We start from the raw sequence: 24,303 nt of genomic DNA, 5'->3' as shown, positions 1-24,303 counted from the left end.
GACAACAATGAGATCAGTAAATGAATTATAATCGTCCGATCATATTTTATTATTATTAATCGTGTTTGCTTAATAATCAAGTTAATTCGTAATTACGCTATACATTATTTGTAACGAATTCTATTAACATTAATTATTTCGCGTTCGATAAATTCAGAGACATGATATCTAATTACGTTTTGAGGAAACGAATTCGTTTACTTGTTAACAAAAATACTTTATTATCGAAGGCTGTAACGATTCGATAATCGATGATATGTTACAAGATTTACAAATTACTATTATTTAAGTTCAAGAAAGTACTGCAAGTTCCAATAAAGCATTCGAAATTCATAAAAGTCCCAACGAATGATATTTTTTAATTGAGTTTTGAGTTTATACTTTAAGTTAATATCGTGTTCTGAGAGATATTGATTTACAAATTGTTATTATATTTTTAATCACAGATAATTTTACGAAAGAGTTTCAGTGTGGTAAGCATCCTTAAGAATTTAAGTCCCAGGTTTGTTATTAACTTAAAATATTTACGATCGGCTTCTTTTAAAAAATGATAGATAAATTCATTGACATTATATCGTGACATGTAATTTAGTGGTTATATTAGATTGTTATATGCGTAGATTTAGCTTATATGATCGCCATATATTCACCGAATATGATCACCGATAATTAAATTCAATTAGTAATCACTAAATCTGTTTACCAGATTTAGGGCAGTGTATAATATTGGTATTAGTCAAATATGAAGCTAATGGATTTTTATGTTCTAATATCTGTCGTACATGATGTTTACTGTAGTATAATATTCTTTACTTAACCGTAAGTTTTGTCAAATCGTCACGTATTATGTCGTTCATCGTTCGAATCAATTCTTAGAAAAAATTTTGCATATATTTTGAATATTTTAAAATATAAAATTTGTATAAACATCCGAAGCGTAAGCATTTTACATTATTGCATAGAGTTTTTAATTACAATCTTTGAAACATTTGTATATTCAAATTGCAGTACGTAATTGAATAACATATGTCTAGACAGGTTTTAGAACAATTTTGTATATCTTCGTTTACACGTTCGTATAATCGTTTTCTAACATCAATTTACATCGTCTTCCTATCAACCTGTACAGCTTTTTCGATTTTTACTTTCTTCGCATTAATCTCCTGTCTAAAATTATGATGAGATATTTGATTGAGTACTTTTGTGAAATTATTATATTATTTAACTGCATTAGAAGCCATGTATTTTTGCATAGATTATAAAATCACATGGCTTGATTTATTTTCATTTACCTGTACACTTCAGATATTTCTTTTTTAAAGATAGTTTTAGTGTCTAGATTTTCTTACAAATTTTTAGTAATTTTAGAAGGATTGAAAAAATTGCCGTATTATCTGCAAATATAGATTACTTTTGTAGAAATTGGTATATCTGCAGTATAAATAAGCTACAAGACAGATTCAAGCACGCTTCCCTATGGAACTCTAGAGTTGATTAGATAGGCCAAGATAATTACTTCTTGAAATTGAACTTGGAATTTCCTATTAATTAAGTACGATCGCAGTACGATATAAAGAGTTCCTTTAACTTGTTCAGCGTATTGGTATGACAAACTTTGTTAAATGCTTGCTTAATATCTAAAAAAAAAACAGTAGATCGATATCTTTTGCCTTTTAGATCTTGTCTTTTATGATCGACGATTTTATTGAAGAGACGTTATCTTCCGAAGCCAAATTAATATTCTCATACTATATTTAATTCAATTAGTATAATAAAAATTCTAGCAAAAGCTGTTCGAATAATTGTAAAAGAATTGGTAAAAGACTGATAGGACGATATGATAATATTTCATCAAGATTTGTTCATTAGGTTTTGTTTATTACTACGATATGTGAAATTTTCCATTGCTTAAAAAAATATGTATTTGTCATATATACTTAACATATGTTACTCAACATATGTACTTAACATATATACTTGTCAAATGCATCTACGTTTTTCAAAACACTCCTAGTCCATAATAATGAGTAGACTACAGATATATTGTCAATAACAAAGGTCCATGTACGCCTGACAAAGCGTATATGCGCAAGTGTGTTTATGATGAGAGGACAAAAGAAATTTAATAATTTTATTTGTCGATTTTTTAACATTTGGATATTTGCCAATTTTTAAAATCGAGAGAGTCGGTCGAATATACATGAAATATGCAAAGACCAGAATAATATATGCAAAAATATGCAATATCCAGAATATATGCAATATTCGATCCGTGCAAAATATAAAATATTTATTTAGAATTCTTTAATGAGAAAACATATTTCCGTCTAGGTTCCATTTATTCATTTTTGCTATATTTCTTATAAAAATATACATTTGCATAAACGTTCGTAATTGAATTATAACACTTGTGAGCACTTGTTATACTTCACTGTTTAAGTTTCATTTCGAGGATAGTTTGTGTCAAGGTTTATAGAAAAAGATCTTTTGCAAAGAATAATAAATGATATGATAGCGCTTGTTTCAATATATGTCGAGTGAGATCCGACGTACGGTCAGTTGATCAACATAGAATGATACTTTTTCGATACTTTTCGACATTAAATTTGAACAACGAGATTGCGCTCAGCGACAATCAAACGATTAAGTTCCTATCGATATCGCCTCGTAAGAATTTATTTCACTGTAAGATCATAAAATTTATGTTTCTCCTGTTTTATGTATTCTTTAGTTCAGAGTCTCGATTAATTGTTTGATGTACCTTCTTACGAAGACATCCGGATTGTAAAATGTCTATACGAGGAGCGATCGTCATAAACTTAAGACTTCCAGTCTTAAGTTTAATAATATCAATAACTTTCGAAGAAAGTAATTTTAAATTTCAATTAGTCTCGATCGATTCTATTATATTCGTTAATTGAATATCGCAAAATTGATATTGATTGAGCTATAAGTTACCAGACATACAAAATTAATTAACAAACTTTCGGAAGATACTATCTCTCGTTTAAGAGTACCTTCAACGAAACATTCAATATCTCGAAGTAAAAAATAGTCATTTGCTTGCATTAATTTAGATCGATTATTGTAATTAATTACGACTTTCTGCAGATTCGAATTCAAGCATACTTAGCGGAGGGAATCGTGAAACCATACCAGAGGCTCTCTATGTGACTATACCGGATACGCCGAATGCGACAGCCAACGATACCGGAAATAGCCTAACGAATTCGCAAAACCGATCGCCACTTGTCTACACCATCCCTTCAATGACTTCACCTCCGCCTACGTATGACGCTTCCGTCGCAAAATCATGGCAGGTAAATTATTCCATTTCTTTAAAAAAAGACAAAAATAGATTTAGATTCATTTTACGTGTTTCACAATGAACACATTGGACTTGATATCGTTAAAAGTGTACATCGGGTAGCGAGAAGTTACAGAATGTTTTACATCGTAATAAAGCATTACATCGAGGAAGTTTTAACTGGCAAAAGCTCTGACATGTTCTTTTTACATTTGATCTGAACTGATTCGATTGTCGTGCAATGATCAAGTAACAACAAATCGATGTGGTTTATTTCGTGACAAATTAACTACTTTGCTTCTCGTAAAAGAGTCCTAGAATCTATCCGATGCGATCGCCTACGAGTTATACTTGAATCTTTTGTTCCTTCTCTCCGGCATCTGTTATTTCTCAGAGTTTCCAAGTTGGGAAAATCAATATTGATTAGCCATCTTCCGATTGGTCTACGTGAAAACGTATGAGTGTGGAGATATAACACGGCCAATAACCTTTGCTTTTCCGCCCATGACATGGGTGGCCCACTTCTCTTCTTTTTAGTCCTTAGGAAAACAAGGATAAGGATTGTGTATAGTGTGGACTCGAAGAATCGAAGTTGCAATGTTTATGTTGACTTATTTCTTACGACTCTGGCAATGTTGAAGTTACGCAGACTTGACCGGAGTATTTACCGATGAGATTTCAACGAGCAACAAATCGTTGATTGTAATTTTCAATGGTTAAGATAAAATCGATATAAATAATTGATTTCTTATTCTTATTATCGACTATTTAGAAACAATGCTAAATTCTTTGCTTGGTCAAATTCACTCGAAATGGTTTTTTTACTTGCGTTCATACAATTGCGATAGTAGCATCAGTAATAACTGATGTCTAGTCAAACACTATTCAGAGAGAGAAAGAGAGAGAGGGGTGACCAACGTAACACTCGACCAATTTTTGCAAGCTCCTTGTGAATAAATTGATACAATTTACGAGCTTCCAACGCGGGGTATCAAAATTCGTGCACAGAAATTAGATTATTTAAATGGAATAATTAACAACGCTATAATTAAGTGACAAAATAAAATCAACTTGAAATGAAATTTGCGTACTAAAATATGAATTTTGACGAAAGAAGTAAAATTGATATAATTAAACCTTTTAGATGCATATATATGCAATATAGATGTACATATAATCAGTACGTATTAGTTCATTTCAAACGAATGCATTTTATGAGCTCAGTGACCTGGTTATTCTGGATCAGATCTTGTTATAAATTCGAAAAGGAATTCCATGAGTGTCTAAGAAGAAGAAGAAGTAGTCGACGAAAGAAAAGTGTGATTGTAAAAAAGAAAAAATAAAGAAGATGAGTGAGGTGAAAAGATCAGAGAAGAATAAGCAAACAGGCAAATTCAGTGCAGGATTCTTTAAAGCAGAGATCCTTTCTAATTTGCTTGGTCATTCCATTTGGTCACGTATAGTTTCTCGGCGCCGACTGTAACATAAATTCTGTAACCACGTCACGTCAACTTTCAAAAAATATCTTGCGTATCTCAAAGAAGAAAAACAGAGAGCATTATCAGACAAGATATCTTTGTTCCTGTCACTCTTTATTTTCATTCTATTCGTCTATATTTTCTGATTACAGATCGAAGAAAAACTTTCACGATATTACTTTATCAGTCAGTTACGTTAAACGATATCGTAACATCTCTGATCCAGTTCCCGAATGGAATTGATTACAAAAATATTAGTTTTATTTAATGTTCCGGAATAGATGATTCTTTGAACAATCGTTTCTGAAATTCTCTGATAACCTTTTTCTCAAAGTTTTTTTTTTTTTTGCCAAAATGCTTTGTCAACAAACACACGTATATTTGTTCGCCTTTGGAATAATAATAGAAGCAATGAGAGAAAACAAGTTTGAAAATAAGATCGTAAGAACGAGCATTGGAGATGGTACAATAGAAATTATAAACTTTCGATCTATCGTCGTAATTGTAAAGAGAATTATAGATAATCGTAGAAAAATTAATAGATAATTTTTCATGCGTAAAGTTAAACGCGGACTTTGAAATTTGATATTTTTTCGTTAAATGAATTTCTAATGGATACTCTTCTTTATATAAAATAAAAAATTGTAGTTGAATTTATAGAAAAGCATTCTTTTGTGATTCGACTTAATATTCCGAACAACGCCTACTTAGCTCTCATGTATTTTTAATTAACAACTCTCTTTGCCAACGATGACTTGTCAACAAGCTTTCCATTTACTCTTCTAACGTTTCACTCGTTTATACGTATTTACTTTTACACACGAGCTAAACGTCATGTGAGAAAGATTAGCCGATTACGAAAGAAAAATGATACGACTTCAATGTCAATGAAATTTCTTTTGACCTTTACTAACCAAAAGATGTAATAAAATACGAAGAAAGAGGAAACAAAAAAGAGATCCTTTGAAACACTTTACTTACTATCGCATTACTTTTTTTTATTGGAAGAAGATTAGAAAAGTAAAATCAAATATATTTAGAAAAAAACAGCATCGGAATGTTACGAATTAAATCTTATTAATACGATAATCAACGAGAGAACGTAATTTTCTTTTTCGATAGGATACATTTCAGATAAAAAACGAAAAAAAAAGAGATGAAAAAGAGCACGAACGTTTTAAGTAACGATAGTAATCACGACAAAAGGTGAATGATGCCAAGAATTATTTTGATCCAAGCTTAGAATAATTTATTATCGTCGACGATTTAAAAGACGTATGAAAAAAATGTTTCAAAGAGAAATGGGAGGTAATTTTATCAAAAACCATTAATAATGGTAGCTCGTAAATTTGACATTAAATTACTCTTCTTAAGAAGAGGAATCAATTAACTAAAATGTTTTTAGCCGTCAACGTGTTTGAAAGTCCGATTATATCGAAGTGATATTAACGATCTGCATCAATGGGAAATAAAAGAAAAGGCTCGAAATTTTTGGAACGTGCCAAGTACCGGCCTCGATTCGAAATCTAGAAATTTCAGAAATTTCCAGGAAGATGGAAATTCATGGTTTGATGACGATGCAATGTAGGATTATCGGGAACGATCGTATACGAAATAGAAGAGTTGAAAATTAGTGCAAAGAGAGAATGAGAAAAAATGATATCCGGGAGAATATAAAAAACTATAGCTTAATGATAGAACGTTGTACCTATAACAGTATGTATATAGAAAAATATATACATAGGTATTTAATCCTCGATTGGTTTTCTCATTATTTATTGCACACTCGACTTAACGCGAATTTCGTTGAAACGTAAATTTCTTCCTCGTCAACTGGAATTCCCTGATTAAATAATCGCGGTGATCTCTCGCTAATTTACAAATTTATCGCATTGGCAGGGCGACAAACGAACTAGATTTATCGGTTATCGATGGGAAGGAGAAAGAGAGACGGACAGACAAACAGACGGACACGGAGAAAAAAGGAAAATTAAAAAGAAAAGGAATAAGGTAAAACCGTCCAATCGTTTCCGAAGAACGAAATTTTTAAAACGTAGTTAAAAGATTGAAAATGCGTTCGACGAAATTGATCGCGTGTTTAATTTATTTTCTTTCTCGGAGATTTGATTTTCAAATATAAAATATTTGAAACGGAGGCTAATCGTCTGCCGACTGAAATGTATAATAAAGATTTTCTACTTTCTTATGAACGTTTTAGTACGTTTTATTATTTTATTATTGTTACAAGAATTAACTGTTTCAAGAATATTCTTCTCCTAAAAGAAATATATTTAAAAATAAACGAACATCCTTGCTTTCTCATCGATCGTCATCTATTTTTCTTTGTCTCGATCAATTATCAAATATTATTATTATTCGTTGTTTTATTGTTTTTGATAATCAATGCTCTAATATATTTTGAGATAGATACGTGAAATATCCAAAAACGAATTCATATTGTCGTCTGGAAAAGTCAAAATGACTCAAAGTCGTTAAAACCATCCGGTTGATGCATTTTAAGAGGATTCGAATGAAGAGTCGCTTCGGATGCGAATATCTGGAAAAGTCGCAAAGTTCCGTACCCTTACTACCACATCAACGACTGTTTCCATTCATGAGTCGACGGGTACGGTTGCCTAATTTGAATAACCGTAGTTCCGTCGCTTTAATATTTTCCTACGATATCGCCTATATGCTAGGATACAGACATTCACGCTCTGGAATTTTCCATTTGAATATCTGACGATACGGAGACGCATTTTCTCTCTCTCTCTCTCTCTCTCTCTCTCCCTCTCTTTCTCTCACCCTTTCTTTCTTTCATCCTTTTTCCTTTTACTCTTTTCTTTTTCTCACAAAAGATGTCTTTCTATTTCTTTTTTCATGTCGCGTTTCGTCCAACGCTCTTGTTGGCTATGGAAATATGAATGGACAAATAAACGAACGTGTTTAGATTTCGAGAAAAGATTTCGATACGACTATGCGAAATGATCTTTTATCGCGTACGTCTCGAAGAAACGAGAAAGATGATAGAGGGAGAGGAAGATAGAGAAAGAGAGAAAGACGAATTTAAAAAATGAGAATCTTTTTTGGATTTATCTCGATACTGATACAATGAAATAATATTTTTTCATATTTTAGATGAGGAAGTATTCTATAGAAAATGTAACATATACATAGGGAGAGATATTCAGGTTTATTGAACACAATTGAGTGAAATCATCCACTTCGAATACACGAATCTCGATCATCTAGAATTAATATTGAGACAGTTTCACAATCGATAATTCAATCACCTGATTCAAATTCGCTTGGCATATTGGAGCTTATTCGCTTCGCTATACGAAAGTGATCCGTCATCCGATTTATCGTCGTGCAAAGATAAAGTTATTAACTAAAAATCATTCGGACGTTTATATTTTTGATCGGAAACAATAGAAACGCATGTCTTTAAATTCAATGAAATATTTGGAAAAAATTATTTATATCAGTTTCTAAGACTCCTTGCATACGACGATCGATCGATGTGAAATATAAATATTGCGACTATATCTGGACGAAAAATATTATTTGCGAATAAAAATTTATTTCAAACTTCGTTTTTTAATGATAGATGACATTCGATGGCATAATTATTAGCGAGATAAAAAGTGATACCTAAATGATCCGCGAGTGATTACTTTTAATATATGCATAAATAATCACAAAAAATCTCGAAGCGAACAATAAATAATTTGACTATATCGAACCGACAATAAATAGTTTTCATAATTAATAATAAACTACTCAAAATGTTCGATATCGGACTAATCGTCGTACTTTCCGATCCCGTCGCAACATATATCGAGTACCATTAATTATTCCGGGAACTTAGCATTCGCTTTGAGAACGAAACCAAAACCTAATTGCAACTCCACTCAAGGTCATATCAACTTTCTAATCGCTGCCAAGTTTTCGTTAGAAATGCATCTTCCTCGTCTTCCTATCATAAGAATTTCGAATTGTAATTCAGCTCATTATATCAGACCGACGATACGATAATCCATCGCGATTTCAATAATTTAATATTCGCAAAAGAAGAAAAGAAGAAAAACGGAATGGAACGAACGTTCTTGGAAAGATTACAGGTAAATGCGAATGAAAGGATACTGGAAAAATGAAAAGAAGAGAAAAATCGAAGAAAAATCAAAGATCATACTCAAGGCGTTCGGTTTTCGTTTTCTTTCTTTACCTTTTCCTTTTCATCGAAAGGAAACGGAAAGCCGGAAGTGGATGGTATTCGAAAGCATGACTATATATATTAACCAAAGCCTACGTTTCTCCTTTTTTCGTCTTTATGTACCTTCTGAAAAAGTAAAAAAGAAAGAGAAAAAATGAGAGAGAGAAAGAGAGAAAGAGAGAGACGAAGAAAACGAAGAGTCTGGGATTATTATGATTCAATATTATTTCCTGTCAATTATCGAAAAAACCTTAGCACTTAATGATGCTTCTCTTGGATAGATTGAAAGGACTGTAAAACCTTTTCTAACATGCCTTTTCTTCTTCTTAAGAACACTTCTTAATAAATTTTTTATAAATCGATCGATCTGGCAATTAAATGGGACGTACGATATATATTTCGGTAAAAATTAATGAATTAAAACGTCGAGTTAATGAATCGAAAATATTCGTCGGACGTATTCAATTATGCAAGTTATTTTGATCGCAAAATAAGAACTGATGCGTGACGCGAATAAATTCGTTCGAGAATTGGTTTAGAGATTATCGGTTTAGAGTTTCGAATATCTGAAACTTTAGGATATTTCGGAATGATCCGATTATGGAGAGATTATCAAACCTCGAAAAGTTTTTGAGCTACTGTCCGATAATGCTCGCCGTTTAGATCTCGCAGAGAATGAATTTCGGCCACGGAGTCTCCTGAAAATATTTAATTTTGCAGTAAATTTAAGCTAGGTTAGACGGAAAAAAGGTCGACAGGCTCGAAAAGTTTATACTCTGTGCAACTAATGCCAAGAGTCAACCACTCGGTTTTAAGATTAATTTACAGTTTAATGCAAAGCGTTTTGTAATTTCACGAATTTAATCACTATCGCTCGTAGAGTGCACACTGCGCTCGAATTCGACCATTTTATTCCAAATTAACAAATAATAAACCGACCACAATGATCAACAAATTGAAACTTTTTTCCGTCTATCTGATTTTTAAATCGATAGATTCATTTAATTTTGAGGTATTGAATTCAGTCGAATTCATTCTCTATCAAATTCGCAATATTAATACAAATACAATAATAAGATATCAGCGAATATTGACCATTTTAAATACAAAAATAAAATATAGCATTCAGAACTCGTTAACGTTTTTTTGATAAAATAAAATTTTTCTGACAAATAAAATCTAACACCAATAGAAGCGAAATAATCCACATTAATTCCACAACGTCAATATTTACGAGGTTTAATGTCAATTTTCTTTGTCAAAATTAAATTTTTTTGACGAAATTTTTATTTTGTACGATGTCTTATCGGTCTCCCTGAAAAAAGAAACCAGCAGTAATCGTCGTCCATCATCGAACGGTTCCAATATCCTTGGCAACGATGCTCTATGATGAAGATGCCTTGATGAAAACGTTCATGATATTTGTCACAATAGTTTTCTCAGAAAAAAACAAGTTTAAAAATTGACATTCTATATCCTGTGTTCTTGTAATTGTAGTGAGTGATCCATTGAATGTCGTTGAAAGTATATTTATTGTCTTTTTTTTGCCTAAAAAACCACGAACAATAGTTTTGAAAGAAGATCAAATAACTAAATTCGGATTTCTAAATTTAGCATCAAAGCTGAAATATTTCTTAAGTTTTGTTTATAATACAAAACAATGTTTTGATTTGTCTTCTAATAAATATGCCTTTTTTATTTTTGCTTTACTTTATTAATATGTCTTCTTCGATGAAGCAGTCGAGATAAAAATGTACCTGTTGTTATATTCTCGAATCTATATTCTCGAATTGAAATAGACTTATAAATTACCATTAAAATCAATTAATAAATTATAGAATATTAACTTTGTTTTTATATAAGTATATATTTATATTGAATATTGCTCTAAATATATGACTAAGTTTATTTAAATAAATTTAATAATTTACTATTATTTCTTTGATAATTTTCTTATTTTACAAATATTTTCGTTTGTTACAGCACGTACTGTAGAACGAGAACACTCATTACTCCGAACTCATTACCTCTGCGTTATTAATAATTGTTCAAAAACAATTTCACGTAATAGAAGTCTTAAAAAGTCATAAAAAAAAGAAACCACATTGTTTGAACAAAAGTTTTTCTTACGTAAATTTTCATCGTAATTCGCTATTGATAAAATATTTAGCTATCAAATTTTCACGAAATATCGTGAAAAATTCGTAAGTATGTCAAGAAGTTTGAAATTTATTTAAACCAAAATGGAAAGCTTAAGATCAAATATAAAGACAGAAGTTCGTGACATGGCTACAAGGAGGACACTTGTAACATTTACTAATTACCAGAACGCAATTCCTGTAGTTGCGGTTAATGTAAGTCGAAACCGTTGCGGTTTCGTTCGACCAGACATTGCGATTTCCGGGGTTTCTCTTGCAGACGTATCCTAGGAGATGTATCCCATCATTTGCGAAACAAAGTTCTAATTGGAAGAGAGCTAACGATCGTTGATAGTCGTTTAAATCATTCAGGCCTTTGCAAAAACAAAGGGAGACTAAAGAGATTATAAATTAATAACTTGTAATTATTTTTTTCGAAGGTTTTTCGATCGTTTCTATTAACTTTACCGCAAAAAATAATTTATAATCGAGTTAATAGTATTATAATAAAATTTCTATCAGTAAGTGGAATAATTAATATCATTCATTAACATCGAAAGAATATTTCGCTATTCTCAATTAACCGAACCAAACCACAAGAATTTTCCTCGAGATTTCGATCTTCTCATAGGACGAGAATAAAGCTCTCTCTTTCGTTAAATCAAGCGCAATACTACGAAATTACTTATGACAGAATCAACTTAATTGCACCGTTCGCCTTTGCGTTCGCGCCACGAAGTTAAACTCGCAAAATTTGTTAAATTCTCACGGAACGATACCCTACTGTTTCTTAAGACAAAAATGACTTGTTCGATGTCACAGAACAATCTTTGTTTAATACGTCAGTTAAAAAGTAAATATATAAACGCTTAGAAGAATGATATATTCCCTCTAAAATACATTTGCATAGGAGATCAAAGATAACTCGTGTAACTTTCCATGGAAATTGTTATACGAATCTTTGAAGTTCGAAAAAAGAGCTTGATAACAATCAAGTCCCAAGAAATTAATTAAGAAATTAATTAAAATTACTTTTAATCGACTTTTATAAAATTACCCAAAAACGAGATAACACAAAATACGAACGAACGCGATCAAATAATGTTCTTGTAAATTTCATTTATTACATTTACAATTAATTGATACAATTAATATTAATTCGTAGTCCGGTTTGCCACCTACGTACGAAGAATACTTATATCACAAATACGAGATGATATCGCGCTCGCACACACCTCCACCGCCTTGGTCAGATTCAACGACGAATTCGTCATCGACAACTCCATCCTCTTCGGTTATCCGAACACGTCGCGAGCTTGAAGAGTATCTCGCACAGCTGACGATCTCCCAGAACAACGAGCATCTTTATCAAGCTCAGCAACATCAACAACAGCAGCAACACTCTGGTACTGTCCATCGGGACGTTGGTGGTTGCCTCACGAATCAGCAAGTCTGCAGGGAACAGCAGATCAGAGCTCAACAACGAACACGACCGATGCCTCCCAGGTGAGAATTCCTAGATAGATATAGAGATATAAGCTCTGATTAAACCTACCGTGAATTCAACTTGCTCTCTCTCTCTCTCTCTTTCTCTATCTATCTATCTATCTATCTGTCTGTCTATCTATCTCTCTTATTTTGCGAATTGGTTTCTACATTCAACGAAATAATTTAGATTATGAGTAGACGTCACGTTGCTATCACGCTTCAAAGCTAGAAAAGCTTTTTCTTTTTTCTTGAGAACACTGCTCTTGAGAGAAAAGAAATGTATTCTTTTGCGTCTTTGTCTTTCATCTTTTTCTTTGTTCCTCGCAAAGACTCTAGTTTGAGATTTTTGGTTCGTCAAATCCAATATTTCACGAATTGTAATTAGAGCAACGTCTGACGATAAGAACGTGAGAGTAAATTCTATTATGCTTTTTGTTTTGAAAAATTTGACATAAATTTATGCGAAATTTATTTGACAATCGATTCAAATGTTTATTGTGCATATCAATGTCAATGTGCATTTTTCGATTTATTAATATTCTTCAAAATCGGTGCTTTTTTTCGACGTATATACATAATGCACGTATTTATAATTTTACTTAAGAACGTATTAAAAGGTCTAAAAATTGAAAACAATATTTCTCTCGATATCAATTTGCCTACTGCCTATATATTTTCGAAGTGAACATTTAGCAAAAGTTTAATAAACACGAACGTAATAGTTCGAAACTCGTGGTACCTTTGTCAATTTTAGCCGTAGGGCTTTATCGAATATTCCTCACCGACAAAATAGGCAGCCGTGTGTACCAGTTCGATGCCAATGCTTATTATTCTCATGCTGTAAATAAACGGCGAACAACGACGGTTTGAAACTACGATTCAAAATGCACTATATACCTTATATCAATTAAATTCATTCAAAGGAGTTCCTCAGAAATCAGATGAGTTCGACGATTGCAATGACTTCGCGTGAGAGCGAGAACGCTTTATAGTTTAAAGTAATAATAACGAGATATTGTTTCCATATCTTGAAAAATCTTTATATATTTCACACTTTCAAAAATGTATAGGATATTTCAAAAGAAGATACGACGATTAGACGGCTCACAGAACTTAATAAACAGAGTATGAAATATAAAATTTGGAGGACACGAAAAATTTAATTTGTATTTTTGCTATCGTTTTTATTTAAAAAAAAAAAAGAAAATATTACTAGGCAATATCGAAAAATTTTTTCTTGAAAAGCTTATATCGAATATATCGCAAATAAAAATAAGTAGCATATTTTTCGAAAAAGCGAATAAAGAACGGAATGTATGGTAATATACATTTGTGTACGTTATTTGTATATTTTCTCTTTCACAGAAAAAGTATTTTGTATATCTACAGATATTTTATATCTGATACGTAGAACGTAAATAGCTATACCTAAACATATAGATGAATATATATTGAAAAAGAATGGATATATAGGTTCGCTATTCAACGTGCGATGCAATTACGCCCATCATATAATTTAATAATTTCTCGAACCGCAAAAATACTTCTACGTTTCCATTTCCAAAATAATCCCAATGTACAAATAAAATAGTTTGGATGGATTTTCTATATTTTTGCCCTCTTGTTTCGTCTACGTTCGAATCTCGATTGTCGTTTGACGCTATTGTAGCAAATATCTATGAATAAGTAAACGTATCTGTCTGAGTACGTGCATGCCTGCATGCATATCTATATATCAGAATCGAAAGAACCACATCTGTATAGAGATATCATACTTCATAGCATCGATACAGCGACTAAAAATATATTTCAGTAGGTCAATTGATGTAGTACTCGCCTAATAAAAATCAATAAATAATTTCAGGTCGCAGAGCGAGAGTCGAGCGCAACAGCAAAGACTCGCAAAGCCGTACGATGATGGTGCTTTTTGCATGGAAACAACGGCACTAACATCGATGTTCGAGCATGGCGTAGCTTTTTGTAGCTTGATGTAAGAGAAGACTTTCAAAAAGGGACGCTGTTACAAGACCAAAAGTCTCGATCATAACTTCTATTATCTGAGATAAGGAAGATTCAAAAGCATAAGTAAAAAGAAAATTCGTAATTGTTCTTATCGCATATATCATTGAGTTATACTAATCAATGTCTACCGTTGATCTATCGATCGATCAATTACTTTCTAAAATATAATGGAGAAAGGAAAAGCAAGAAAAAACGGCTGAATGGCATTAAACGGAAAGTCGCTTATTTTCTGGATTATTGCTGGACATAACGTATTTGATTTTTCGATTTTCTAACTAGGTAACAATAACACATAGATGATCCTATATAAAAATGTCTATACATACTATATATTATTAAGTATTTGAATACGAGTTATAAAGAAGTATTTATTGTGTATGTGCATGCTCATATGTATATGTGTAGATTAATTTTTAAATAAGTGTACGTTATTTTTTATTAGCTTCATCTATTACATTCGTAACATCAGGTTTAAATTCTGATGTAAATCGCCAACAAAAACGAACGGTTTTATAAACGCGATGCAATAGATAATCATAAAATATGGAAAATCGTAAAACACAGAAAACGATCTAGGAAGCTCTCAGTATTCGCTCTATGCCACATCTTTTTTTGTTGTACGTATGTAAGAACGTGGCCTAATTTGTTTAAATCGATAAATGTTATATTTTATGTACTCTAAACTTCTGTGACGAGTGTACTCTAAATAATAGGAATGATAAAAGTAATAACTTGAAAAATCAATGTTGTTACCTGGTTACGTGCGAACGTTTTATCGTAAAAATTTTTTATCGTACATTTTTTATCGTATACTGGAGGATTTTTATCGCGTAACGCTATTTCTTTTCTTTACTGAACTTATTCGTTTACGTTGCTTCCCTCTGACGTGTTTTTTTTTTTCTTTTTTATTTGTATAAAAATCCCACTCGTAGAAAACAAAATGTCGCAACAACAACTGTCAATATTTGTCTTATTTTGGTCAATTCTCAAAAAAAATATTCGTTCGTGTTTATTTTCAATACTTCAAATTAAAAAAAGAAGAAAATGAAAATTAATACTTATCTCTGAGATGGCAATATTCTGTATTCACTATAAAATAGGAACTTTAAGATTAAAGATGATAGGCGACGGTGTTTCACTGGCGTTTTAACAAGCTTCTCGCTTTTTTATTTTTCCGCATAATTCGTTTATTCGTGACAGTGAAAAGTCAGTGACAACTAATATTTACGGAAAAGAAAGAAGAGATACTTGAGTTTTTGCTAATATTGATTTAATAGACCGGAAAAGCTTTCGAATCGATTCCGGAACAAAAATCTGTAATCTTTTCATCACTGATGAGAATAATCTCTAATCGATTCATAAAAAAAAAATTACAAAAAAAAGATTCAGTAAGAACATGTATATGTATGTGCAATGTATATCACCTAGACGTAAGAGCATAAGAAATAATAAACGTTCTATGAAGTTAAACTATCATGAATGTGTAGCTTTATCGAATTGGCATATAAAAAACAAAAAGTAGCGATATAAAAATCGATGTTGACGTTGTGTTATACGTAGAAATAGTGCGTTTCACCCATAGGATTCGTGAAAACAATTCGAGGAAAGAAGTATGGAAGATAAAAGATTGTTGCTATGTATCTTGAATTAATTAATCGATTAGATACCATTAAAGGTATAAAAAAAAGGAATGTTGACGTCTTGGAAGTTTAAAAATTATTAAAGAAATGTAAATTATTATAATGATCACGTACTACATATTCCTACGGTCGATCATTTCTCAAAGAACGATGGTGAAAAAAAAATAGTAAAAATAATGATCTTACTTTCGTAGAATCTGGTATTTAGATGACGAATCAATTAAAACATAATTGGTAAGAATTAAAATTAAAAATCTAATCTAATCTCACCCTGCGATTTCACGATCGATATCAAATTTTTGTTATTCTTCGATATATTTAGAGCCTACCTAATTTAATCTAATACATGTGTAAATATTTATAAATTTTACGTTTTAATTGGTTAATAATGAAAAATTGTAAAATATTATAGATTCGTACAATGCTCATAATTCTTTAACGTTTTTAAATACCATTAATTTTAATAAGTATAATAATTAGATATTACTTTTTTATCATATCGTATATAAGAAAAACTAACTTAAATTAATTACTTTTCTAATCTGATTTTTCGATTCGTCACACGCATGACGTTTATTAAATTTGACTTTCTTCCTTTTGCTTCTACGATATTGATGACACCTTCGAATACATTCACGAAAATTAATAAATATGTATAAATCATTAAAAGTATATACAATGCTTCAAGTATATTATCGAAAAGTATATCTATAGATAATACCGTTTCGAGATTCGATTATTACGATTAGTCATGTCATGTCTAAACGCACACTAAGTAAAACAGCTCTATTTCATGAGACGATGTGCGTGAATTATTTTTAAAAGAGCCAAACTTATTACCGGATAAATACAAATACACGAATATTATAATTTTAATTACAATGATAATAAGAATAAGAATAAGAAAAAGAATTATAGCAGCAGCAGTAATAATAATAATAATAATAATAATAATAATAATAATAATAATAATAATAATAATAATAATAATAATAGTAATAATAATATTAACAATAATAATATTAAAATAATAATAATAATAATAATAATAATAATAATCAAGAACTAGCTCTAAAATATCAATTTATAAAAACGTACACAAACTATCATATTATAAATGCAAACTTGAACATATACTTGAAAACGAAAAATACAAACTATACCGAAACAGGACAATTCATAAAGCTACAACAGTATAATAATAAATAATAGGCCGGACATCACATTAATTAATAATAAAAAAAAAAAAGAGAGAGAACCTATTTGATAGACTTTGCAAACGACATAAATGCCACACAAGAACAACATCTAAGAAATAGATCATTAAATACACACAAACGATCTTAAAACATTAGAGTCGCAGAGAAACATTCAACTAACATCCAAAAAGTCATTATACTGAAGAGAACAGCAATAATACGAGATTATAGTAAAGCGATGAAGAGAATGGAGAGTAGATAGGAAAATTATAAAGTTAGCAGTGCAATACGATGAATGTTTATAGTCGAGAGAAGAGCAACGAGAAACGAGATATTATAGCGCATTATTCTTCTTTAATATGACTCAAAGTATCTTTCTTAAAGCTCGCAAAAAATATTACAATTATATTAAATATTAAAAATAATATGAAAAATTGTTTGGAAAATTTATTAATTTATTTTAAGTTTATATTAAATTTTGGAGTTGATGCATGGAAAAATTATATTTAAACGGAGCAATTTTATTGAAAACTGTGTCAGTGTTGAAAAATGCTTATTAACGAAAATTCTCGTGGCTAGCTGAATGCCCTCGAGCGCGTTTGTCCCCGCTAACAGAAACAAGCATTTTTGTTTTTACTTGCATCGCTACTGAACATTGCCCTCCTCGCGATTCTCCTCAATACTTTACTATGAATACTCGTATCAAAATACATTGGTTTGATTTTACCGTTTTGCTCATTTCCATAGTTAGAGGAACTATAGCAATTATAAAATAATATCTGAGTTGGTCGCAACCCGTAACATCATAAAAAGCGTGAGACGATGTTTGTAATGACGATGATAATAATAATACAGAATAATAATAATAATAATAACAATAATAATAAATCCAAGAGAATTTCAATATTCAGTACATGAGTATACATATACATACATAGATACATATATATATTTATTTATTTATTTATTTATTTATGCAGGATCAAATACAGTTTCGTTTTAAACGAAATGTGCAAATATTTAATAATGTTTTAAATATAAATTGCTAAATGGTATTATATGTCACAGAGGGTTGCTATTATCAAAATACGAAAGACATGATAATTTGTTTTAAATAGAAATCGATAAAACAAAAGTTATAAAGAATATTGATAAGAATCGAACGAGTATCTTCAGTGTAACCTTTCATCGATATTTCATTGAATTACGGTGCCTTGAAAAGGTGCTTTAACAAACTGTGTAATCGCGATATAATGCTCTTTATGACGTTCCAATTCTTAAAATACACCTGAGAAAATGTATGAACATAAATGAATAAATGAATGCATATATAAATTAATTGATGAATTCATCGGATATCAGATGTTTACATTATCGCGATTGCATTGTTTGCTAAACTTCAATGCACCATAACTCGTTGAAATGTCGATATTCTATACAACTTTCGTTAAGCTTAAAACGTTGATTTTTATTAAAAAAAATTATTATGATTTCCCTATCTTAATAACAGTATTTTCTATGAAATAACTGCAACACGTATTACGTTTATCTTTAGCAACTTTTATTTAAAACATTTATTTATTATTATTTTCATTTATTTTAGGAAAACATTAAGATCGGAGATATTTGCTCGTGTTGAGACTTTCTTTTTATTTATTTATGAAAAAAAAAAAAACCAGAACTGCCAAGAGCGCAAAAGTTCTAAAAGTTTTTAAGTCTCCTCTTTAAGTTTTAGAAGCTTTGACTTTTAACTATGAAAGTTGATGTTTCGGTTACCGAAAAAAAAAATTACTGTATATCGACGTATAGCCGTATTATTCGAGTAATACTTATTCAAAAATATATTACATTGAAAGAAACAATTATAATAAATATAATAGAAAAAATGCATGCTTTACGATCAAAAACAAAAAAGAAAATAACAAATCATTAATCAATAAATAATAATTAACAATAATCGCTAATGTTGGATGATGAACATCGTGTAAATGAATCATTCTCTCGATTACTGTGAATATAATTATTATAATCGCATTATTCACGACGTCCACATCTATTGGAAAATAAAACGTATAAATATAGTAATATAGGTATACGTGTATATACGTTTTATGCGTCAATTTTACGACAAATAAATTAATTTCTCGCAAAATACTTCAAGGTAAAATCATCACGAATGATGTATTTTGTATATATTAAGTAGATAAACGCGTGAAATATTTTTAATTAATTTTACTGACGTTTGTGATTATTCGGAAAGCTTTTCTTTCATTGATTTACGATTACTTCCTAATACAGCTTTCTTATATCCTTTATAAACATAACTTCACATTAAAATACGAACTAATAACATCAATAGCAAGTTACCATTCAAAGAATGTTACATAAAGAAAAGTGAGCTATTTCCTTTGAGCGTTCTTTCCCCTATCTTGATTTACTCAAAAAGGTAATCTGTTTCATATTCAACTTTAATTGCGTATATTTATCAAATTTACGACAACGACTGATCGTTAATTTGTGTGATTACTAAGCGATTATTATATTTGTATTTTACATTTTATTTATTTTTTAATGAAGATGTACTTAACGTTTATAAAATCGCCGGCAATAATACGTTCGTAAAAATAACAATTTCAATTATCTCTGAGTTTCGATGTCGGAGGAAAATATCCATGCTAAACGACTGGAATTTAATAACTTTCGATATAATAGCATTAATGAGCATCAAAATCGCGTTCTCTGTAGATCATTCCAATATTTATATACAACTTATTAAGCAATTTGCAGTAGTTAAATGAGTCAATAAGAAAAATTACTATCTCTGAGCTAAGATCATCATGTGTACACATTTAAACATTGAAAAAGGAGAAAGGGAGAAAGAGAAAAGAATGACGTTTGAAATGAAAGTATTTGTTTGAAGCTTCACAATTGTCAATTTATTATAAATGTTCTCAACGATAAACGCATATCGTCTCTCGATCGAGCTATAACAAAGTAAAGAAAAAATTAATTTGATAGAAAAATAGAGACGAAAGTATTTACATAGATCTTCTTTTTCTTCGTAACAATTTCTCTTCGTACAAATTATATATTTTGAAAAAGCATGAAAAACGAAAGATTTTAATTGCGTTTGAATTAATTTAAAATAATACGACACGTTCGAACGAAAATGAAGTATTTACGAAACAATTATCACTAGTAGATTAACGATATCGATAAAAGTAGAAACATAGTGTAAAATATTTTCGGAGAAAGCGAAAAACGGATAGAGATATGGACTTTAGATATTCTTGTATGTATAACGATAAATTAAGCGTCAAAATAATCCGATTTTTATTTAAGTTATCTCATTATCTCTATTAAGTCTATAATTCGCATTTCGAAACTTTAAATAAAATCATTTTTCGTCGATTGTACATTAAATATCAGTGAGACTTAACTTTATTACAAAAAAGAAAAAATTGAAACGATTGAACAAAAAAAAAGAAAGAAAGTTTGATAAAACTTGTTTCAATTTCTATCAGTGCACGAGGAGAGAAATCTACACAAAAAACTTATATTTTTGTATGATAAATAATATCTTTCGTTTCTTATAGGATTTTTCGAATGGACAAGGAAACCATATATTTAGAATCAGTTATCGTGCGTTAATAGAAAATTTAATGTCTGCGATTTCACATTTAAATGTTAAAGTAAAAAAAAAACCCACTCCACTTATAAGAGAAAAACAATAAAAAATAAACAAAACGAACTAAACGTCGTAAGTAAACGAAAGCTAAATTAAAAATAGTTATCTGCCGAGTTAAAGAAAAAAAAAAAAAAGAACAAAACATAATGTGCTAACAAGAAATCGAACTATATTGCTATTACGATCCATACTGTATGTTCTGTATATTATGAATGTTTAGAGGACCAAGAAATATAATATACCGATGTGAAGATCGACTGTCTTGTTTTTTCGTTTTAATACATCGAATCTTCGTGTTTTCATCCGACTATCCTAAATCGGATTGTTATAGAATATATTCCTGATGGAAGTAGTAACGAAATAAAAACCAATAGCTAACCAACAAAGGTGGTGTCCAATCATAAACACCATAAACACACCTCTTGCAACATAGTTATTGCAGTTGAAAAGAAATCGTTGGATATTACAAGATAAGTCGTTCTATTAGAATTTCAAGGATTGTTTGACCGACTATGTTAGCCTTGAGAAACAGACGTGCAGAGATAAGGGTTAAGTGTATATTTTTATTTCATTAATATCTTTTTTAAGCGGCAGTGATTATCTTGCGTTACACGTAAGAAATATTCTAGTTACAATTTACAACGTAAAATCGATATGATTGATTTGAGGCTGTAGCGTTAGCGAAAAAATAAATTAGTACGTAAAATAAGTACATAAAATAAGTACATAATATGACTACATAAAAGTACGTAATTGCATTTAATAAGAATGATTAATGCGAATGATCAATGAAATCGCAAGAAGAAATGAATTTTCATTTCGTAACGAACTTATCTAACATAAAAACTTGCGATAAGTCTTGAACTTTATAGCAATATATACATTATCGAAAAAAAGTTCAACTGCAGTAAAAAAAAAAAAAAAACAGAATCAAGTGATTTCCCCGGTTTAATCATAAACAACAAATATCATGAACGTTTGAAAGGAAGAATATTCGATAAGATAATAAGATTCATAAGTTATTAAAGGCATACGTTCGACAGTAATCAAATCAGATTATCGTTCATCGAATGCGAATCTTCCGTGAACGCTGAAAATAGTTTCTTTTGGACAGCTTTAATAAATTAAAAAAAGAAACAAAATATCGGTAATTTTTTCAAAGTTCGTAATCCTTTGGAGATGCAATGGAGAAACTACAACAGTTATTTGTCTCGCTATTTATCGAGACGATACAATAAAACATAAGATGTCACGATCATAACTTTTATCATGACTTAATTAATCCGTGTCGTACATATTCGACCAAATCTCTTTCGATCCCTTTTTTCTTTCAGTACGCGACCTTTAGCAGTCTCAAAAAAAAATTAAGACGAAGTTGGAAAATAAATAAGATACTTGTGTTTGTAGGAACATTCGTATAAAAAAAGAAATAAAATAAAAATAAAAAAAGCAAGCGAAAAAGAATCGTCATAACGAACGAAATCGACGAAATTAATAATTAAATCATAATAATTTAAAGTCCAACAACTTTGACGCCATCGGGTACACGAAAGATTCTCTGTTTAAGTGGAAGTTCACCGATGAGATATTCTTTGAGAATATCTTGCGCGAATTTCGAATGTCCAGCGCCAATGAAACTAAGGGTGGCATCCCTTCCAGCGTATTCAAGAAGAACGTCTTGTCCACCCGGATGAGTCTTCAATAGCTCGGTACAATCGTAAACGTAATCGTAAATTATAACCCAACAATTATTCGGCGTATCGTGCCAGGCTACTTCATCCATACTAATGCATCTAAGTTCACCGAATCTCGATCCTTCCTCGTTTCGTTTCGATTTCCTCGCTTTTTCCTTCGACGTAACGTTAGAAGTTGTTTCGTAAGTTTGCTCTCTGGTAACGCTCAGAAAATCATCTCGTTTCGTTTCCGAGTCTGTCATATCCAGAGCTCGAAATGTCAGACTTAGAAGATCCATCCCTGTCAAGCTTTCCTGTCCTCTCCTGAAAGAAATATTTAATTTCTTTTCAGCTCAAAACGTAAAACGTCGATAAAATTGACAACCGTCGACAACCTACGATGACTTATCTTCGCTTTCTTTTCGGAGTAGCGTTACGTCGATTGAAAATTCAAGAAATTCCGTCGATAGTCTTACGAAGAGTTACTTCAACGATTATTCATTTTCATGTAGGTATACGAACAACAAAAATAATATATATATATATATATATATATGATTTCACAAATCTCGTTATGAAAAAGTTTAGACAATTGACCTAGTTTCGTGATACTTCGAGATCGGTTTGTCATTTAATTCGAAAAGAGAACGCACGACGAGATAAAACTAGGATTACTTATACGATACGAGCGTCTCATGCCGATTATAAAAAGTACGAACGTTGTTACTAAAAAGAATAGGGAAAAATATGTTTTGAGCGAACCGTTAATTTCTGTTGACGGACTCGATACTTGATTTATTCGCAGTGCGCAGACTCCGATTACGTATGATATATACGTCCGCGATAAATTTATAAAAAGTTGTAAAACGTGATATCGACCTTGATCTCGATGAACTTAGTGAAATTAATTTTAGATCGAACGACGATAATCAGTAATAATTTACAAACATATGTCGAATTGAAGCGTAACGAAAGAACGTCAAGAATGTTAGAAGAAAGATCGTGATTGCACTTACGTCGAGGAAGATTCTTTCTCGATGGACATTGTACGACGTACTGACTATCGGAGAAGTCAAAATGTCAATTCCTTTGGGGAAAGGAAAATAATTTCATTACCGGTTGAAACCTGATGCGTGCAAACGAGGTGTTCCCTTGGTCACGCACGGTAATCCAATGCTACTACTTCGAGTCCGTACATACGGCTTACTTATTTTATTTCTTTACCTAGAAAGAAATCAACTTTCCTCGCGACGAATTAATTTATCTTTTCCGCAAAAACACGCATCGGATGTATATTAAAAAAAAAATAATCTATATTCGGATAAGAGTCCGAAATACTTTCAACAAAAATATTCGATCAAACGATCATTTTCAGAAATGATTACTTTCTTCTTAACGAATCTCTCGTAAACATAACGAAACGTACAGTTGTAATCGCACTTCGAACAAATACT

At 30.8% G+C, this 24,303-nt stretch overlaps 2 protein-coding genes across 4 annotated transcripts in view; one reads left to right on the top strand and one right to left on the bottom strand.

Annotated features, from left to right (window-relative positions):
• LOC127062890 (uncharacterized) overlaps positions 1–21,433 on the top strand; it is a 75,612-nt gene extending 54,179 nt beyond the window's left edge. Inside the window, exons 3-5 of the mRNA XM_050991855.1 lie at positions 3,112–3,320; positions 12,305–12,645; positions 14,492–21,433. Of these exons, the coding sequence (XP_050847812.1) occupies positions 3,112–3,320; positions 12,305–12,645; positions 14,492–14,621 (680 nt within the window). The 3' untranslated portion in view covers positions 14,622–21,433. The remainder of the gene's footprint in view (positions 1–3,111; positions 3,321–12,304; positions 12,646–14,491) is intronic.
• Positions 21,434–21,719: 286 nt separating this feature from the next.
• Positions 21,720–24,303, bottom strand: LOC127062892 (cytochrome b5-like). Of its 3 annotated transcripts, none has more exons than XM_050991858.1 (2): positions 23,966–24,303; positions 21,720–23,173 (listed from the first exon to the last, which is right to left on the bottom strand). In XM_050991858.1, the coding sequence occupies exon 2, from the start codon at positions 23,146–23,148 to the stop codon at positions 22,690–22,692; it is 459 nt and encodes a 152-aa protein (XP_050847815.1). In that variant the 5' UTR covers positions 23,149–23,173; positions 23,966–24,303; the 3' UTR covers positions 21,720–22,689. The 3 variants fall into 3 exon arrangements, with proteins under 3 accessions (XP_050847815.1, XP_050847813.1, XP_050847814.1); XM_050991856.1 differs by having other exon boundaries at positions 23,866–24,302; XM_050991857.1 differs by lacking the exon at positions 23,966–24,303 and adding an exon at positions 23,249–23,829.

The sequence above is a fragment of the Vespula vulgaris genome, chromosome 3, assembly GCF_905475345.1.
Source record: "Vespula vulgaris chromosome 3, iyVesVulg1.1, whole genome shotgun sequence".
Taxonomy (NCBI): Eukaryota; Metazoa; Arthropoda; class Insecta; order Hymenoptera; family Vespidae; genus Vespula; species Vespula vulgaris.
Note: the sequence above shows the minus strand (reverse complement) of the source record. Positions and strands in the feature narration are given on the sequence as shown.

Excerpts from the sequence above, each read along its gene's own strand:
- LOC127062892 (XM_050991856.1), bottom strand. The coding sequence starts at position 23,894 with ATGTCCATCGAGAAAGAATCTTCCTCGAC. Across the intron at positions 23,174-23,865 it reads GAGAAAGAATCTTCCTCGAC|GAGAGGACAGGAAAGCTTGA; the intron begins GTAAGTGCAATC and ends TATTTCTTTCAG.